Here is a 21264-nt window from a genome sequence, read left to right on the forward strand (position 1 = left end):
ATATGCCAGCACAAAAGGTATTTCCGTGCATTCCACAGATTCGACGAAGTGCAAGGCTATTCATGCTTATATGAATGCTCAAGATGATAAGTTTCTGATAGCACTACACTATCAGACAAATCTTTTCATACAATTCGTTCCACACCCCCATGGTGCAATCAAATGCAATGGAATGGATGGTTAAGTACTGCCACCAAAGTGCCCTCAGTATACTGCAATGAGAGAGCATGTGTCAATCATGCTGGTTTCATAGCATGAACAGCAGCAAACCACATCACACACTACTGCTATGGCATGTAATAATTAATGGCTACATAAATTGCGTGCATTGAGAACCGCGGTCTCTGCTTATTCTTACTATCAGTAGCAAAACATTGGCAGTGTTGCAGAAGCAAGCAACTATAACGTTTAAAACCGACAACGTTCTCATGCGTATTAGAAAAACCGGCAATCGATAAAAGTGTCGCGACCTTGAACTCTATCTACCCGTCCTTAGCTGTGAGCACACACAAAGCGACCGAACGTGCGTCGACACTGACCACTGTTTCTGTAGCACCGAAGCTGTTCATTAATATGCCTTGACACCCCAACCAGCGCGAGCAGAATTGTTGCGCTGCCCCGGCCAGTAGCTATTGATAATACATAAAATACGAAGGTAAAGCAATGCCGAAATATTGCAGCAGTATACTGCGCGGCACACATACCACTGTGCTCATTTTAGTGTCCTCGGCAACGCCTAGTATATCCTCAGAAGCACGGCTAGGACATTTGTTTACGATGCCGCACAAAACAGTTTATTTAAATATGCACAATTCCGACTAACTCACGGGAGTCTGCTGCCCTCTCGATGGCGGCATAAGGGAAGCAAACTGTTTCTTATGATGCTCTTAATTAAAATCGAAGTACGTAGCGGAATAACGAGCTGTAGACGAGTGAAAGCAATGTTTGTTGCAGGAATTATCGGAAGCTTCTGACGTACACTATAGTGGTCATTCCCGCACAAAATTTATGTTGTCAAAGTAAAAACTCGCACTTCTCAAATCTCTAGCAACGTTTTTGTGATTGCTTCTCACGTGACACAGTAGTGCTCTTGCTAGCATGCTGTTCGGCGAACATGCGTGACAACTAGGCGACGCGCACGAAAAATTTCAGTCGCAGTGTCGTTGCGGTGCAAATCGCAATATTCCCATTTCATTTTGGAGCGTATCTGTTGCCACGGCAACCAGCAGCAACCAAAAACGCAGGAATGACGTAATGTGACGTCTTGGCGATGGCTACGATGATGATACTGTCTGCTCTCATATGGGGAAACGGAATTATAACGGAATGTCGCCACCCGACCGCTAGAAAACAAATTGAAACTAGTCAGGTTTAGCCAAAAGTCAGAAGAATTGGCCGGTTTTGCGCGCGCTTTCGCGGCTGTGTTTGTCGTGCAGCCTTGCAGCCACCGTGGTTGCAGCGCACACGTGTGTGCGTTTAGTTTGGATTCATCGAATTGCTCTTGATTGGTTTTTAAGTTTACGATCGTATTAAAAGTGAATCAAAATGTCTGAAAACCGAAAGCGGCCTGCAGAGGATGACAAGCGAATACCGTGCAAATATGGCTCTGAGTGCTATCGTAAGAATGTAGACCATTTAAAAAACTTCAAGCACCCAGAGTCAGAGGTGCGTAAAAGTTATGCGTAAAAAAGGAGGTCTTATGAATATAACTTGTCGAATTTCGCTTGCAGGAACTATCCAATGACGCTGGCACGTCTAAAGGCGCCGGTATACGTATACTTACTATTGGATGTGTTATTGCCAACCTTTCAAATTTCGTCAAGTTGCTTTTGTAATCGAAGTGGTCGTTTCTTGTCGCAATGCAGCGAAGGCTAACCAACAGCAGCATGTGACAAATGTAACATCACCGAAAAAAGCAAAGCCGGATGAACCAGCTGCTGAAACGGAGGCGCAGGGAGACGACGTAAACGAGCTGGAAGACTCTCTTGATGTTCGGGAGTCAATCAAGCAGAAGTTTCTGGTGGAGATGCCGGGTGATTTTTATCACTTCTGGGACTTTTGTAGCTCTTTGAGCGAAAATGACCCATCAGGTACGGAGTATAGTATGCTAAGCACGCGTTTAATAAGCCCACGCAGCTGTTTAATTACATATTTTCTAACATTGTATTAGACGAGCAGTTAATGTTCTTGGACGCATTCTCACTCTCAAAATTTTATTATTGGCTCCTGTGTTATGCCACCGTCAAATTTATTTTAAGTTAACCAAATTGTTGCCCATGCATTTTTAGCCTGATCATTGATTGGTCATGTTTGCATCAAGAACACAAAACCTGTACCACATACCACTTTTTTTTGCAAAACAACTCCTCCTTCCCCCCTTCTTTCCTCTTTCAGGTGCTCTTCATGACCTCCTTGGCTTGAGGCTAGTTGGCCCATTTGATGTTCTATCTGGGAAGCTAAAAAACAAGAGTGTGAAGACATCTGATGATTTCCTTTGTCATTGGCGGTACTTCTATGACCCACCTGAAATGCAGACGGTTCTAAGCTCTGATGATGAAACGATGTATCACATAGGTTACTTCAGGTAAGCACTTAAAACTTTTAACACCCCTATGTTTCTGTAAAGATAGCTACATTGGATTAGTGTGTTTACTCTCGCAGTGGACCCACTCACATAATTGTTAGAGATTATACTTTAAAAAGAAAAACTCGCTTAGTTTTGCACCGTCGTCTTAGCTGTCCACAGCTCATCTCTTGGCAGATTGCCAAGGTAGGGTGCCTAGACACCAGCCCCGTCATTCACTACACCAAGATGCTGCACAGATAACATTATGGCGATGAGGATGACTTACACGGCATACTTGGCAGAGTACTAGGACGCTGCGCGCCCTTGACAGGTACCGGCAGTGGCTTGCTCGGTGCGCCCAGTTGCTGGCTGCGGAATCTTGGTATTCAGTATGTTCATCACACAGTGATGGGGATGGCTGCTGTCCCCTGCCACAAAATCTTTGGAACACGTATGATTGCAGAAAACAATCTTTTGAAGCAAACGATGCTAAAAAACCGACTTCGTAAGCGGCTCACCGTGTGCTTTCACTGATGATTTATGGACGGAAGATGACAGACGTATATGAGCTTTCAGCTATTAAAAAAATTTGTCAACTCTCTTTCCTCACGTAATGAACCTTTGCCCAAACTGATGTCAATTTTTTTTTTTAAATAAAGCAGGGGTATTGCGTGAGTATATGCAATATATTATTGGCTACACTGTGGCAAACATACCTAGCAAGGGCCCTGTTCTCGACAATTAGCCATTTTGCTCAAATTGTGACATATGTGTTACATGTGCAGCAGGGCGGAGTCAGGTTACGTAAGCACACAATTGGATTACGCATTCTGATGATAAAGAAGAAAAGAATGATAGAAAAAAAAAGCACCATTTTCTGCTGCTATATATTGGCACCAAGTATGAAACACGACAATCTTTCAGGAACCGAGCCACTGCAGTGCATTCCGCGATGCGAACGCCTCTAGCTGCATTGAGTGTGAGTGAACTTTGCTGCGGCATTGCTGTCTCATTGTACCATGGCATACATCTTGTCGGACATTCTGGAGCACCTACGGACAGAGAGCCGAGCGAGTTTATGACATGCGAGCAGCGTTGCAGCTGAAGAGAAAATATGGCAAGGGGATACTCGAAGTGGCTTGATGCACAATGGGAGCGGAAAATGGCATTGCTCCTCATTATCGCCCATGACATCTCGCATTCACTTATCAGTGACATTTGCATGCAGGTATTAAAACACATGAGTCAAAACAATACAATGGAAAGCAATAACGGGAGAGTTTTTTTCTGGCTGTATTAAAAAAGCAAGTACAACAAAAAGCCAACAACATCATGTGTTTAGAGTGTATCCTCAAGACATGGTGTGAGGTAATTATTTTAGTTGTGCAAAAAATGCGCATGACCATATAGCACTGCATGTATACCTGAGCAAAAATTTACATGAAACACATCACATGTGGCAAGCAAACATGTACTGTGTACATGACACATACATTACTTTAATAAAATAAGAGAGGCTGTCAGTAATTTTGCTTCCTTTTTCCATCGTGAAAAGGCCCTAATCTCGTGAACATTGAAGTGAATGCATAGTGTTAGCAAAACCAGGCAGCTACCCTTCACGTGTGACACAAGCGCAGGTCAATGTTAAATGCAACAAAGCATCATGGGTCAGGCACAGTCCAGCAATTGCTATATGAAAACACTTATACATCTACCATAGAACCAGGCAGCTCCTTTCAGTGCATGTTAATGTGCAGTACAACGTGGTTCTTTATAATGAAGCCAGGTTTATTGCCAGGATGTCAGGAAAGGTGACGATGGCGAACAGAACATTGCCTTCACCTTCTATTCTATACTGGGGAAAGGAAGGACCATAGAGGTGGAATGGAGGGCAATGCAGTACTGCTGTGAGACAGTTGCTGTGAGACAAGACACTTGCTTTGTTTGCATCATACCGCAAGTAATTGAACTAGCACTTGTAACACAATGCTTGCACTTGTGTCTTGAAGCCAAGCATCTCAGATGGTCGTGTACATAGTGTTTTCAGATACAACTAAGTGGCACCAATAATGAGCTCAAAGAGAACAAAAACAGCTAAACCTAAGGGCACTACAAATAATATAAATGTTATTGTATTGACGTCTATTCTTTCAAGGCCTAGAAGACTTTCACAAAGAGAAGTGGGGCAACACACAAAATTGGTGCCCGCTTTTTGCAGTCAGTCTGTAGCGACAAAGCCAGGAACAAGATTGGATAACCACAAGCAAGCACAAGGATATAATAAGAAAGAAAAAGGCAAGAGATATTCAAGGCTGATGTGGCCCGCAGCACAGTATATTTTGAAGGAAGGAATGAAGACAGCAGGAGTATCCTGGCAGCGGTACTACTGGGACAGAAATCTTGGCAGACAGACAACAGTGCCACACCCTTGTTACTCACGCAGTTAACGATCGGTTCAGGGAGAACGTGTATTGACAGGCTAGAACTTAAACAAATGGCAGCCCAGCCTTCACCACTGCGATCACGCTGTGAAACACCGCTCATCTGACCGCTGGCTTGAACACATAGAGTTCGATGTTTAAGGCATGCCTTAATGGTCGTTCATTGCATCGCACCGCGAAGTTCCTTGCACAGCCACCATGTCATATCACTCTTCAGGTTGCCGCACTCGGGAAGGGTGTAGACAGAGAATTTGAAAGCATCGTGGTGCTCTCTGAAGTGCCTCTTCTCGAGCAGCTCAACCATTTGAGCTAGTCAAGGTGGAGTTAGTAGACCGCCATTGCTGCTCTTTGCAACAACCGCGAATCGATAATTTCTTTATGAGAGTGAGGCGTTCATAATGAAAGGACAGCTCGTGTCCTTGTGCAGCTGTAAATTTGCTTCTTCATTACTAATCCTCTGAATGGTTGCACAGCTGAAAAGTAGCGTTATGATATAATTTCAGTGCTGTCTGCAATTAAAATAAGGTGTCTCAGCCTATTTCACCACTCAGAATAACTGTCTACCAAACTGCGGTGAACTAACAGCCGCCTTTTACTCCACGTCAAATTCACCATGTTTTTATGCTCTGGCCTCAATGTAGTCCCAAATGTGGTGCCCAAATTCTGCTGTTTGCTGCAATGGCAGCGCATCCTTTATGTAATGAAGCGTCATTCTGACATCACCGTATGATGTGTATGCATGACATATTTCCAACTACACAACGTCAGCGAATTAGACTTAAGGAACTGCCTCTTGACAGTAAGCAGGGCATTTCACCCCATTCATAATACAAGAACAAGTGCTTTCCTCTCTACCATTTATACTTTTTTACCTCCACAATTATTTCTATTTGCCTTCCAGGCAGCATGAATGGTTCTGCTAAAGACCCGTTTTCAAGGTCGCTTCTTTTTCTGTCATCGCAAAAAGCCATTTCGACAGCTCACAATTTCTCACCACAAACTTGAAACGTGTGACTATTCCAATAACCAATATAGCACCAAACGACAGCCTTGCATGTTGAGAATAGGGCTCCAGGTGCCCCGGCTAAATGTGGCCAACCATTTAAGAAAGTTGGAGTGTCCTAGCCCAGTGAAATCAATTGTGAGCTACAATTGAGGGCTGTCGAGGGTTGCATTGCCGAGTCCACAGTATCTTCTTTTTCGTTCTACAAAATTAATGAGGAGGTAATAATTAGCTAACATTTTACATTTGGCTTGAGAATCAGATTGTCAATTCAGAAACTGTAGGTCATCTTGAAGAACTGCTGGCCACAGTCTTTGCATTGGGGTACCATTTATGCAGCTTTATTTACCAGCCTTAAAAGAAATTCATCATGTAAGCAGCTGCTAGTGTGTATTGCTCTTAAAATGCACACACAAAGGACCATTTAGGAGAACGTTGTAGAGAAGTTCAGATATTGTTTCCTGAGGCTCATTTTGGGATGCTTATGTAGCACCGCTGTCACATGAAAGCTTTTTTATTATGCAAGTTATTTAAGTAAAAAATGGCACAAAGTACTTTGGGTTGATGGTAATGTGATGCAAACATTTGAGTCTGCTGTTTTTTGAGACAATCTAAAACTTATGAAGTCATACTGAATTCCTTGGCCAGAAATGAAAATATATCTTATTATTCCTTTCTACTTAATAAGCCTTGTAAAAACATTGAGCAAGATAGTGTGGTCTAGTTCACACGGCTCTCAACAGCCCTCTGTTGGTTTCACTGGGCTAGGGCGCTTGTTTTTTAAACATTAAAGGAGTATAGGTGTCAATAGTTGAAGCGTCAGGAAGAGTACAATTGCTTTCCTGGTTATACAGAAATGCTGCCCGAGCAATCCTAACCTCTCTCGTTGCCGTGAAAATATTTTAATTTGGTTTTAACCCTTTGACTGTTTTTGCCGTAAGGGTACTGCGGCCATATTTCGTCCCGCGGCTTTTTTGCTGTATGAGTACTGCTCTAAACGCGTAGTGCTTGAAAAAAATTTGCCACTAGGGCTGAATTTTTCTCGGAATATTCGACAGTCAAAGGGTTAAATATGCATTAGCCAGGCAAAGAATCCGTTTTTGAAAACCCATCAGCAGTGACATCTCTGTGACGAAAACGTGTACACAGACAAACAACATGACGTCATCAAACAACTGTGACATTGAGTGAGCAGAGTAAAGAGCAATGACAACACAGGAGAGCTCAGCCTGTCTGTGTTAATTGGGCATCCTTGGGAAAGTTTTGAGCTTCTGCTCACTTGACTTGATAGCCTTTGACGTTTAGTTGCTGCACGTTACAATTAGTTCACCTGGCGTTGATTCCGCAGTTGGCCCTTTTTCAAGCACAAAGCTTAGGTATACTTTGTGCGTGCATGCAGACATACATATCGAATTCCAAAGAAGGGAAGCAGAATTTACTCGTTCCAGTTTATGCTGCACTTGTACAATCAATGTATCAGCATGGGAGCCTGGTCTGGTCTCTCCATAGTCTCTCCACTTTTGTGCATGACTGTACATCCCTGCCATCAGTATTTGTGGCATATTTAATCTTATGTTACAGTTGTCTTAAATTATTCTCACCAGAACAGTGCCATCTCAGCCCCATTATACACACTAGATGTCATCATCATGCAAATCGATCTGATGCATCAAATGCCTGCGCCCACCTCTCACGTCACAAACCAGTCATAAGGTGGTATATATCTTCTGGCCTCGGAAAAAGCTCGCTTCTCTGCGTAGCTTGCTTTTCTCGTTCTGGTGTGCATCCCACTACGCTGAACTCTTTGCCACATGCGCTGGTCCCCCTGCAGGGGCATCTGTTAAAGCACATGCTTGTACTGTACGACAACACGTACCCCGAGCACTCACGCTTAGCCGTGCGTGGCATTGCCGTGTCTGGAGAAAAGGGGATCCTGGTGGTTGAGCCGATGCCGAGTGTTTGGACCTTTAAGGCCCCTCGGTGGAGGCAACACACCACTTTGGCCCACGCTTCCCATAGACGGCACCTCCGGGCTGACCCACCTGGGGGAAATCGGTAGTCGCCTCTTCCTGTCCTTCCCTCCATCTTTCACTTTCCTATCTTCGTTGCTTCTTTGCTAAAACTCTCCTGTCCTCTACTCTCTTCTGGTTTTTCTTTACTTCCCGGTGGCAAGGGTTAACCTTGTGTGGAGTAACTACCCTGTGTTGCCCCATATTAGGTTATAGTTATGGTGTACAGCTGGCGGAGGCAGGACTTGTTCGCAACTTCCTGTCCCGTTCCCTTGTTGGACTCCGTGGTGGGCGGCTGGCACCGTGGCCATACAGCATACTTTTTTATGGCATTCCCTGCAAAACCAAATGATCGCCTTAAAAAAAGGGGGATTGATGTAGCAGCTGAATTTTCTACCCCGAAACCAGAAATCTTCCCCAAGTACCATGTCATCTTAATGAAAACACTGGAAAACATGCCCGTATAATTTCACCTTTCAAAGTCCCTAACAAACATCCTAGGCCCTAGATACAAAGTAAGCAAACTAGCCAGCGGGGATCTCCTGCTCGAACTCCAAAGCAGAGACCAGTACACAAATATTCGTAAGCTTGTCACATTTGGGGACATACTGCCCACAAATCGCTGAACGCTGTTCAAGGTGTGATCTCATAGGACTTGCTGTCTCTTACTGAGGAACTACTTAGAAGGCCCTCCCAAACAAAATGTAATCAGAGTGCACGGGATCAAAATCAGAAAAGACAACCAAGATGTGCTGACAAAGCACATAGTCCTAACCTTCAACTCCAGCAAGCTCCCTGACTCCATAGAAGTAGGCTATTTCAGAGTAGACATTCGACCCTCCAATGTTGTGGAGCCTAGGGGCGGCACACCACAACAGGACCTAGCCTCTGCACAGGGACAGCCTTGGGCAGGACCATCCCCACCCCAGGCTGAAACAGCAGGAGCTGTCCTGCTATCATAGAAACAGGGCCCGCCAGCCTCTCGGGCGGCAGCCCCCACGGCTTCCCCCAACAAGAGAAGCCAGAAACCCACACATCCGCGTCTCATTCGTGGACCTCCATTGCCTCTGAGCAGGCAATGGATGCAACCCCTCCTCCGCCACTGCTGCAGAGGTTGAATAGCTCTCTCGAACGAAAAAAAATGATTGAAAAACATAATAACTGGACCAGACAAACCACGAACCTAAGTTTTATTTATTTATTTATTTATTGATACTGCAATCCCAGTGTTGGGATTTTAGCAGGGTGGGAATACAAACTATGTAGTTTAACAAAACAGGCAAAAAATAAACAATATTTACAGTGCTAGTTGAAGCTCTTCTGAACAATTAATAATAAAACCAAACATATACAACATAGCAGTGAAATAACAAAAGCAATAAAAAGAAACTAGGTTATATGTTGCGAGAACAACGTCAGTGATGGCTGCAGCACTTCATTGTTAGTGAGGTTATTCCAATCGGAAATAGTTCGTGGAAGGAATGAGTATTTAAAGCAGTTATTTCAAACGCGAAAAGGAGTTAAAGTTAGCTGGTGTCGTTTTCGGGTTGCGTATCCGGACGAAAAAACAAGCAAATCGGTGAGTTCTGATCTGTAGTGTCCTTTAATTAATTGGTACAGAAATTTAAGTCGTGCACAACGATTTCGCTCAGTTATTGTCGGAAGGCCAGCTTGAATTAAAAGGTGTGTTACTGATGTACGCCGGTAATTATTATATATATATCGTGCCGCCCTCTTTTGAACTTTCTCTAATTTATTCATGTTAGTTTGCGTGAATGGATCCCAAATGATTGAAGCATAATCTAAGGTAGGCAAAACAATAGATTTGTAAGCAAGCAGGCGTACAGATGGGGTAGACAACCGCAATGCCCGTCTCAAGAAAAAGAGTTTACGGAAAGCGTTACACGTTATGAGATCAACATGTTTATTCCAACTAAGATTGTTACTGACCCAGAGCCCTAGATATTTATATTCTGCCACTTCAGTTAGTGTCATGCCGTTTATACAATAATCTAAGGGTAAGACTTTCTTTTTGTGAGTGATTCTCATTAGTACAGTTTTTTCAGAGTTAATGGACATTTGCCATGCTTCACACCATGCGAAAACTGTTTGTAACGCACTATTAAGTAGTTGTTGATCAGACACATTTCTCACTTCTGTATAAATAACACAGTCATCAGCGTAAAGTCTAATTTTTACAGGAATGTTAAGTTTTTAATCAAATCACCATAACTTGTTAAACATGGCGTTTCTCATTCATTGGAACTGTCATGGATTCCTTAAAAACTACAGTGACGTAAAAGACCTTATAGGCTCATTTTCCCCAGTATCATTATGTATACAGGAGACAAACTTAGGATCCCAACAAAAAGGTGTTATGAAAACTATAAAGTCTTTTGGTGCGACCGGAGCAGTCAGGTAGGCTCTCTGGAGGCGTTGCTATTGTAGTCAGGAGTGATGTTGCATCTAGCGAAATCAGCCTAAAAACAAAATTCGAAGCCGTGGTTGTTACCGTCGTCCATTTAAAACATTAACAATATGCTCTTTGTATCTGCCACCACATTTAACCATAACCCTTAGTGACTTGGAAGAACTTCTGCGACAGCTTCCAGAGCCATATCTCATAGTCGGTGATTTTAATACCAACTCATCATTTTGGGGAAGTGAACTAACCGAGACTAGAGGTATTTTTGAAGATTTTATTTTATATAACAAAATCTGCCTTCTAAACACTGGAAAGAAAACATACTGCTCGCCAAGCTCTAGAAAAATGAGCTGCTTAGATTTATCATTCTGTTCATACCTCCATTTTTAGCGATGTTCTAGACAGCCCTTATGGGGAGTGATCACCTGCCTGTGGTTATTAGCCTTTTATGCTCCCCAGCAATCATCTCTACTAAACCACGCCATTGGAAATTGCACCTGGTTGACTAGTCATTGTTTAAATCAGAAGCTCATTTGGAGGAAATATTTTCAGTGAAGATAGCCTCAGTGTGGATGAACTCAATGATATGATTACATCCCGTATTCTCGCTGCCGCTCATCTTGCCATTCCGCAGAGTTTGAGACTGGTTAGAAAAAATAACAAATATTAGTACACACAAGAATGCAGGGCAGCAGAGAAAGAAGAAAATAAGGCATGGGGCGTTTTTCATAGATACCCAACATACGAGAATCAAATACTTTTTAAAAAGGCCATAGCTAAAACCATATCCGTCGTAGCTCTGAAAAAACATCCTGGCAAAATTACATATCCTGAATAAATAGTTCAGTCACATCCAAAAAAATGGGGGGGGGGGGGGCTGGTACATAAGCTAAATGGCACCTACTCTCCCTTCACTCTTCCCCTACTGACAGCCCCAGGTGTACAAACCAGTATGGAGAAGCAAGCTAATATATTGGGGAAACATTTCTCTACAATTTCAAGTTCCTCACACTACACTCAACCTTTCTTAAAGCACAAAAAAACAACTGAGAAACAAAGACTTCCAACAAGTGGAAGCCAAAACGTGTACAATAGTCTAATTACAATCCAGGAATTAAAAAGTTTTATCTGCAGGTAAAAAAATACGCACCCGGTCCTGACCGAATACATTATAAAATGTTCGCCAGTCTATCCGAATGTTCAAAAGGAGCACTTTTGAAATTTTTTAACAAAATATGGAATAGCGGAATACTCCCAGAGGCTTGGAAGAAGGTGATAATTGTACCATTCCTAAAACCAGGAAATCCACCGACATCCCCAAGCAGTTATAGGCCTATTGCCTTCACCAGTTGTCTAGCCAAATCTTTTGAAAGCGTTCTTAATATCAGAATAATGTTTACTCTTGAATCTCATGAACTTTTGGACATCAATCAGTGCGGTTTTAGAAAAACATGTTCAACAACAGACCATCCGGTTCGCCTCGAAAACATAGTCAGAGAGGCCTTTATGCACAAGCAACACTGCCTCACCGTTTTCTTTGACCTAGACAAAGCGTACGACACAACCTGAAGGTTCGGGATCCTACACGACCTAGTAGACTTAAAGATCTGTGGCCGAATGCTGAAAGTTCTTAATTATTTTCTATCCAAACGTACATTTCAGATGCGTCTTGGTACTACATTGTCAAAAACCTTTACCCAAGAAAATGATGTCCCACAGGGATGTATTTTAAGCACCACGCTGTTTGTAGTAAAAATGATTTCCATTTCCAAAGTAATACCAAAATCTATTATGTACTCGGTCTACGTTGACGATCTTCAAATAGCTTGCACTTCCTCTGACGTAGTAACATGTGAGAGGCAAGTGCAGCAAACAATTAATAAACTAGTGACGTGGGCAGACAAAAATTGATTTCAGTTTTCTCCACAGAAAACAGTGGCAGTTATGTTTTCACTCAGACGTGGAATACAAACTGACCCCACTCTGCACCTGAACGAGACCAAATTACCAGTTAAAGATGAGCACAAATTCCTGGGGATAACTTTTGACACAAAACTAACATTTTTCTCTCATATCAATACAGTTGTGCCCCGTTAATATGGACGACCCGAATTATGGACAGTTTTTCTGGGGACGAAACCTTTTCAATGTATTTATGCCTCGTGAATATGGAAACTCGCTGTTTGGACAATGGACAGGGGAAGAATGCACACAGCCCACTTGGGCCCATATATTTTTGTCTCGTTAATATGACAGTGCTTAAAAAAAAAGCAGAGGAGTCCGAACAGAAGGTAAAGAAGGGCGCGCCGCCCGCGAACCTACGCGACAGCCGATACGCCGGGATGCCTGAACGAATCCTGTGGGGTTGGAGAGAACCAAAGCGGCCATGGCGCTGTTTTAGGGAAGGCGGGGGGGGGGCACAAGAGCGCAGAGGGACGTCCACAGCAAACCGAGGTTCAGCTATGTAAGAAAGACCCCGAAAGGGGGAACCAGGAGATTTTTGGGTGTAGCGGAAGTGCCGCCGAAGTCTGGAAAACAGCAACATATAGTTGCAATAAATTCTGCTGAACGTGAACAGAGAGGCCGGTAAAAGCGTAAGAAAGAAATGACAGGAAGAAAGACAAGTGCCTACAGTGGCAGTGGGAACTGAAGTTTTCTTTCCCAAAGCGCAATATATGTGTTCCATGAAGCCGTTAACACTTTTCGGTGAGAGTTAAGACACACTCACAAAGTAGAGCGACAAAAAAAAAGGCGACGTACGAACACGCAACCGTGACCGGGCGTCCCGTCCTGGATGCGCTTCCCTCTCATGCTCCTGGTTTTCGTCCCTGTTGCGTTGCCGAACTGCCACACACCAGGCGGTCCGCATGTGGCTTCGCTTTGAGTCAATAATGTGGCCTTGACAAGGTCTAAGCTATTCGTAGTCGGCTAGCCGTCGTTATAAACTGTACGTCAGCTTGCAGTGTTTGTTTTTTAGGAACACATGGAAACGGCGCCAAGAAAATGGGATGTTCGATAGCCCTCTGCATAGCAGCTTGCCAACTTGACTCCCTTGCTTCCTTACGGAAACAGTACAAGATAAAAAAGAAAGAATCAGAAGAACGGAAAGGCAGAAAGGTTAACTAGGCAAAAAAGTGCAAAGCATCAGGAGCCTATAATCCTCAACTTGAGTCTGGCTTTTGGCATGGTGGGAGTTAATGCAAAAGAACAGAGCTGCACGTTAGCGTGAAGAAATCTGTGAATACAAGCGGCAGAAGCCATCTCAGTCAATCCAAGCCGTGAGGGAGTAGTATCGACAGCTCAGCTGTTTCCTCCTCACCTCAGGAGAATCTCAAGCAGCTACTTAGCAGCTACTTTGCTCATCGACGAAGCCATTTTGGAAGTGGCGGTGAGTAGAGAATCGGACGCTGATTGATCGGCCAGTGAGGAGTTTGTGTTCGAAAGTTTGACCAAGACAAAGCCCACCATCACGGGTGTCATGGTACTCGAGTCGCTTCAGACTGCACTACAATTTTTCAAAGACAAGAATGACAAGGATAATGCACTCAAAATTGCCGGTGTTCTGTGAAATTTTCAGTCCAGTGCACACCGTTATGTACAAAAGCAGTCATTAATTACAATTCTTTTTTCTCAATAAAATCCCTTTTGTTTTTATTCATGACTCGTTATTATGGATGACTCGCTTTATGGACAGTTTTGGTAGGAAACCAAGGTGTCCATATTAACTGGGCACGACTGTACTCTTAAAAAGAAAGCTACCAAATCCCTAAATACACTCAAGGTTCTTTCAAGAAAACACTGGGGGTCTGATAGAGCATGCCTTTTGCGCATTTATCACTTTGTTGTACTGTCTTGTTTGGATTATGGTTGTGTAGTGTATGGGTCTGCAAGAGCATCATACCTAGAACGACTGGGCCCTGTGCACAATCTCGGTTTGCATCTCGCATCAGGTGCATATAGAACCTCTCCCATAAACAGTCTCTAACAGACTCTCCCTCAAATACAGAAGAACCATGCTTACATTTTCATATCTTCTCAAAATAAGTTCGTTGCCAAAACATATATGTATGCTACCCTCTTGTTACAAAGTGCGGCTCCAGAGTGTTGTTCAACAATAGACCCCAGTTAATCAAACCCTTACTACTCCGGTTCGAGGATAAATACCAAGAACTAGGAATACTGAAGTCCCTCCATGATATTGAATCAAGGCACGATCCTTTACCACCATGATACAGCCCCCCCCCCCCCCCTTTGTTTGTGATTTCACATTAACTTAGTTTTGTAAAGAGAAAACACCACATGAACATATTTTACAAGAATTCTTAGCTCTTAAAGAAAAGTATTCAAATTGCACGCAGTTTTATACAGATGGCTCCAAGACAATCAATCAAGCATGTTGGAAGTGCAGTAGTGCAAGGAAAATGAGAAAAAACAGTAAGACTTCCTCAGTGTACGAGCATTTTTACCGCCGGGTGTTACGCACTTGCTATGGCAGTAAGAAAAATAGCCAATAGGAACATCACAAACAGTATTATTTACACAGACTCTCTAAGTGCCTTGACAGTTCTTCACCACAAAAATGCAGTTGCTCTACTACTTGGAGATATCATTCATAATACAGCCTCTGCTCAAGGACATAACATTTTGTTGGGTCCCGAGTTATGTTGGAGGCAGTGAGAGAGCAGATGTTTGTGCTGCTCAAGCCCATGACAAACAGATCAAGAGCATAAATATTCTATGCAGAGACTGCATGGTGCTAGTGCGCTGTAAACTGCAGGAAGAATGTCAGTCTTCATGGTGTAGTGAGGTAAATAACAAACTGCAGTTGGTGAAGCCGATTTTGGTGGAATGGATATGTCATCGTCAAGAATGTTTCATAGAAGTGATTTTGAAACACAAAACTCAAGATACAACCTTGTGCCTGGCGCATGATAGCCTGAGCCGCTTATACGCCATTAAACCCAATACAATACAATATATGCACTGGCCCTCTCCACATGCTCTATAAAATGGCCTGCATGACCTTTAAAGATCAATTTCACCAGCAGTTACATTGCACCACTGCTGCCACGATGCATCCTGGGAGTTGTGGTACGCTGTCCACAGGTTGAGCTGGTTCAGAGCACCCATTGAGGTTTTACCACGATGCATCCTGGGAGTTGTGGTATGCTGTCCACAGGTTGAGCTGGTTCAGAGCACCCATTGAGGTTTTACGGGGCAGGTGTGTTCATTTGATGGCTGCCACATGCTGCGACAGGTGCATCAAGTAAACGGCACAAGGTTTATTGTAACCTTAGAAAAGAAGGATGGTCTATAAATGGAGCACGTAGCAGCTGGTCAGAGCTTCTTAAAGCTGTTGGGAGCAGGACAGAGCCTTAAGTGCTCTGTTAAACGCTTTTATCAGTTTAAGCTGACTCAGTGTTGTCGTCAAGTACTTTTGAAGGCTCTTAAATTGTTTCAAAGGCTACAGTTGGTCTCACAGGCGTGGGACAGCTGCACCAATTGCACCATTTTGATAAAAATACAGTCTCCTGTACTATGCTGTGCCAAGAGCATTAAATTGACCAAATTTGCACTGGCTAGCACGAAAAAGGCCATGCCAGTGCAGCACGATTTTTCCCCTTATGTTGCGGCTTTCAGGGGAGTGAACATTCGAAATGGTTTGCGGTAGCTATTGCTATTCCATTTGCGCCGCACTTATTTTAGTGTTTGATCATTGTGAAGATTAGAAAATTAGAGAATTTTTCATGTCTGAACTGGTGGCCAGTCATCACGAATACCAGACGGTGCTCACTGGCTGCAGCACAACTCTCACATCAGTTAACTGGCTTATCTTCCATGGAATCAACATGTGTGGTAACGGTAGATGGCAAGAAAGTGATGCTTTGATGGCATCGAGAGCCAGTGTGGTGGCACATCATAATGTTGGGGCATGGCGCAATCAACGAGTGGCGATGAACGGCGAAGAAGGCAAACGAGTGCCAGCACTGTGATCGTTTCCGGTCACTGCACCACGATTACGCGGCACCTGTGGAGTACGTCTTGGGAGTATCGCTGAATGGGCAAGGCATGTATGCATGCATTCCTGCAGTCCCTTCGCAGCGACCGCTTTAACCTTATACAAGGTTTTTAAAATCTTGGTAATTTGACCCTCGTTAATTCGGACTGGGACATGCACAGTACTCATGCGTGTAATAGCAGGCACGACGATGATTGGAGCCTTCCACTTCCAAAGTGCAGTGCTGCGGCTGCAATCTGGTGCATGCATTGGCCAGTTGTGCCATTTCGAATGCTGCTTGTCACATCAGTAGTCTTTTAGTTTTATTTGGGGATGGCGTGACGCGTTCTAGCTCACGCCTACGCATATTTCCCTTGCTTCCATCCATGTGCTTCTTCCAGTACTCTTGTGCTTGGCGCATGATAGCCTGAGCTGCTTATGCGTCATTAAAACACAACACTCTTCCAGTACGCTGAAACCATGCCGATCATGCACTGTTTACGGCCCGCTCTGTGAAGTATCCTCAAAACATGACGATGTCGTTTGTAAGCTGGCAGTACAGTCGTGCCCGTTAATAGGAACACTTTGGTTTCTGACCAAAACTGTCCATAAAGTGAGGCATTCATAATAAGTCATGAATAAAAAGGAAAAGGATGTTATTGAGAAAAAAAAATTGTAATTAATGACTTCTGCTTTTGTACATAATAGTGTGCACTGAACTCAAAACTGGACAGAACACCGGCAATTTTGAGTGCATTATCCTTGTCATCGTTGTCCTCGAAAAATTGTAGTGCCGTCTGAAGGGACTCGCGTACCATGACACGCGTGATGGTAGGCTTTGTGTTGATCGGACTCTCGAGCACTAACTCCTCACTGTCCGATGAATCGGCGTCCAATTCTGTACTCGCTGCCACTTCCAAAATGACCTTGTCACTGAGCTGCTTCTCCACGTCTGCTTCGTCATCCGCGGCGAGGAGTTGTTCTGCGGCGCTCTCTGGGTCAGGTGCACCTGCCTCTTTTAGGGGTTCTTGAAGACTTGCCAGGGGAATGTCATTGTCCGAACTACAACTTTCTTGGTCCGACCCCTGATGCGGTAAAATACCAGTGTAGCGCCAGTAGTTAGTGATGGTTGTTACACTTACGGCATCCCACACAAGCTTAAGCTGCCTCAAGCACGAGTGGAGATCTACTATCTGCAGCTCCTGCGTCTCGGCACAATGAAGGTAGTGTCGGACCAAGGCAGCTCAGTAGTGTGCTTTTGTTGCCCTAATTATGCCGGCATCATGTGGCTGCATCTTAGCAGTCATGTTTGGCGGAAGAAAAATGAGGTTGGTATTTTTGAACTCTTCAGGGGAGATAGTGTGGCAGCCAGCATTATCAACGAGAAGAACCTTTTTGCGACCGCTTAGCTTTAGTTCTTGGTCAAATTTTTGCAGGAACCCTCTAAAAATATTTGAAGTCATCCATGATTTTCTATTTGCTTCATATGTACAGTATATAGATGGGGAGAATGTTTTTCCAAAGCATCGGGATATTTTTGATTTGTTTACTACGATTGGCTTCACCTTGTCCATCCCACTCGCATTGCACATGAGGCCTACCGTAATTCGCTTCTTATTGCGTTTTTTTCCTGTTGCAGGGCCGCGAGCAAAAGTTGCAGAGGGACTGAGCTTATAGAAAAAGCCGGTTTTGTCAAAGTTGTAGATATTGATACGGGATATTGATATCATCTAGGAGATAACCGCTAAGTAGCTGCTTGAAATTCTCCTGAGACGAAGAAACAGTCGAGCTGTCGATGCTACCCCTCTTCTCCACGAATCCGTTGACTCGAAATGCCATGTCTGTTCTTAAACCTTATCAGCCATCCTCTTGAATAGCTGAAGTCTTTCACGCCTAGACAGAGCGTAGAATAATTTTTCGCAGTAATAATCACCCTGTTTTACTGAACAAAACATTCCATTAGTCATCACAGCTAAAACCTATCAAGACGGAGAAAAAGGAACAGTACGTACCCATAATGTTGCCGAGGCAGCAAGCCTTCTCTTGAAGCATTTCGCCGCTCACGACAGCACATTCGCGTGCACATTCCCGAACTACATTAACAGAGCTGACTCCATTTCTTCGATCTGCGCTGGGCGCTGTCAGACTGTGGCTGACGCTGCGGTGCCAAAGTTGAGCCATTTATCGGAGTCCTGTAGTATCGATGCTACCATCGACCTGGCGAGGCTGAGGCCTAGTTTAACTTGGGCCCAGTACCTCACAGCTTCAATTGACTGAGACGGCTTTTGCAGCTTGTATTCACAGATTTCCCGCTTCGTGCCAAAAGTCGGACTAAAGCTGGGGGTTTCAGGCTCCCGATTCTTTGCACTCTTTTTGCTTAGTTAACCTCCCTGCTTTTCCGTTCTTCTGATTCTCTATTTTTTGCCTTGTACTGTTTCTGTAAGGAAGAGGGAGTCGAGTTGGCAGGCTGCTATGCAGAGGGCTACCGAACAGCCCCTTCCTGGTGCCATTTGTATGTGTTCCCATGAAACAGACACTACAAGCTGGAGTACAGTTTAGAACGACAGCTAGCTAACTACTAAGAGCTCAGACTTTGTCAAAGCCGCATCGTTGACTCAAAGCGAAGTCGACATGCGGACCGCCTGGGGTGCAAAATGTGGCAGTTTGGCAGCGCAACAGTGACGAAAACCAGGAGCATGAGAGGGAAGCGCGTCCAAGACGGAACGTCCGGTGCCGGTTGCATGCTTATCACCTTTCTTTTGTTGCTCTACTTCGTGAGCGTGTCTTAACTGTGACAGAAAAGCGTTAACGGCTTCATGGAACACGCATTATGCTTCTCGCCACCACGTTAGGTGCTTGTCTTTCTTCCTGTCATTCTTTCTTACGCATTTATCGGCCTCTCTGTTCACGTTCAACAGAATTTATTACAACCACATGTTGCTGCTTTTCCAACTGCGGCCTCTCGTTGTGGCGCTTCCGCTGCACTCCGAAATCTCTCGGTTCCCCTCTTTCGGGATCTTTTTTAGCTGACCCTCGGTTTGCTGTCTGCATTTTTCTCCACTTTTGCATCCCTCCTCACCTCCTAAAATGGCGACACGCCCGCTTTGGTTTGTTTTTCAACTCCACAGGACTCGTTCAGGCATCTGGCTGTTGCGTAGGTTCGCGGGCGGAGGGCCCTTCTTTAACTTGCGTTCGGACTCCTCTGCTTTTTTCAAGCCCTGTCCATATTAACGAGACAAAAATACATGGGCCCAAGTGGGCAGTGTACATTTTTCCCCTGTCCATTGACCCGACAGCAAGTCTCCATATTGACGAGGCATAAATACATTGAAAAAGTTTCATCCCCAGAAAAACTGTTCATAATTCGGGTCATCCATATTAACAGGGGTCATATTAATGGGGCACAGCTGTACTTCTATGAATTGCATTGCAAAAAGGATAGCGGAGACCTTTACGATTTTAATGAGGGTTTGACCGCATGCTACAAAATGCTACAAGTTGCTACAAAATAATTACATTTCTGCTCCATAGCTGCTCTAGAATGGACATTTTCTTCGGCATAGCTGCTCCAAAATGCATATTTTTTTGCTCAAAGAACTCCAAAACCCGTTTTCTTTGTCCCACCCTGGTGTCATCTGCACTGTATTTCATAAAGCTCAGTTTACAGCCTTCTCATCAATTGGCTAGTTGACGTGTGTTCTTTATTAACCCTTTCACTGTCAGGTGTTTCTGGCCGTGACACACCCCCAGTGTCGGCTTGGTTTTAGGGAACGAGCATAGCAATTTATTTTTCATTATGATTGCTATACAAACAACATAAGTCAACGGAATCTGCACAGTTCAGTGTTCTGCAGGTGTTGGTAATTAACATCATCATCATTAGCCTGACTATAAATTAGATAAACGAGGATAATTAAGAAAAAACACTGCTCGATACTTCTTGAGACTCCGAATCGGAGCTCTGCTCGCATTCATAATCAGAAGAGCCATCGCTTCAGTCCGCAGTCGAAGGTCCCGCGCAGTCTGCCATCCAAAAGTAAGTGCGCGCACGGAGGACGCACTTTCAGTGGCCCGCACAATGGAGAGAAATGGCACGTTGTGAATTCAAGATGACGGAGAGAGATGGAAAGAGGCTAAAACAACCTATTTTGCCGCTGCTAGCCGTAAGCAAGGGCGTGGCGAGAGAGAGCGAAAGCAGCGATCGAGTCGTGTGATGAGTCGTGTGGCGCGCGCCCCTGAACTTGGCGCTTCGTAGTAGACATGCAAACAGAATAAAAATAAAAACCTTCAAACCTGCGGCAGATGTCAGAACAACCCTTCAACCTGTAACCGCATGCGCGCGCCTTATGATTGCTTAGCGCGATAGAGTAGCGTGCGCGGAGCGACCGCACCTCTCAGCAAAGAAGTTGGCGGAGATGGGCGGTCGCGTCATACTCTTCAATATATACGTACCAACATAGCGCGGGGCGAAAATACGAACTTGTAGAAATATTTGACTGATGGCACAGCCAGTTCAAGCGCACCAGCTTCGTGCACAGGCGCGAAGTTTTGAACGCATGATAGTGAATGTACCGGTACGTCAGTGACACTGTGGGGGGGGAGCGCGAAAACGTACCGATACATTTGTGACAGCGAAAGGATTAACAAGTGCAAAAGTATGGCGATGAAGAAGGTTTGAAGGTTTTCTTTTTCATTGTGTCTGTCTTTTTTTTTTGCTGCAAAAAAAAAAAAGAACATTCAGTTGCCAGTGCATGCTTGTGTTCTCACTTCCTTCTTCGTCATTCTTTCTGTGCTCGTTAGTGATAAATAATGTTTTCTACCT

General features: G+C 44.2%; 1 protein-coding gene across 1 annotated transcript in view; it reads left to right on the forward strand.

Annotated features, from left to right (window-relative positions):
* The first annotated feature begins 1400 nt into the window (after positions 1–1400).
* The window catches only part of Hpf1 (Histone PARylation factor 1), a 43783-nt gene continuing 23919 nt past the window's right edge, over positions 1401–21264 (forward strand). The window contains exons 1-4 of the mRNA XM_084587909.1: positions 1401–1665; positions 1731–1767; positions 1866–2090; positions 2395–2584. Of these exons, the coding sequence (XP_084444035.1) occupies positions 1546–1665; positions 1731–1767; positions 1866–2090; positions 2395–2584 (572 nt within the window). The 5' untranslated portion in view covers positions 1401–1545. The remainder of the gene's footprint in view (positions 1666–1730; positions 1768–1865; positions 2091–2394; positions 2585–21264) is intronic.

The sequence above is a fragment of the Amblyomma maculatum genome, chromosome 1 (genome assembly GCF_055883805.1).
Source record: "Amblyomma maculatum isolate TAMU_Amacu chromosome 1, ASM5588380v1, whole genome shotgun sequence".
Taxonomy (NCBI): domain Eukaryota; kingdom Metazoa; phylum Arthropoda; class Arachnida; order Ixodida; family Ixodidae; genus Amblyomma; species Amblyomma maculatum.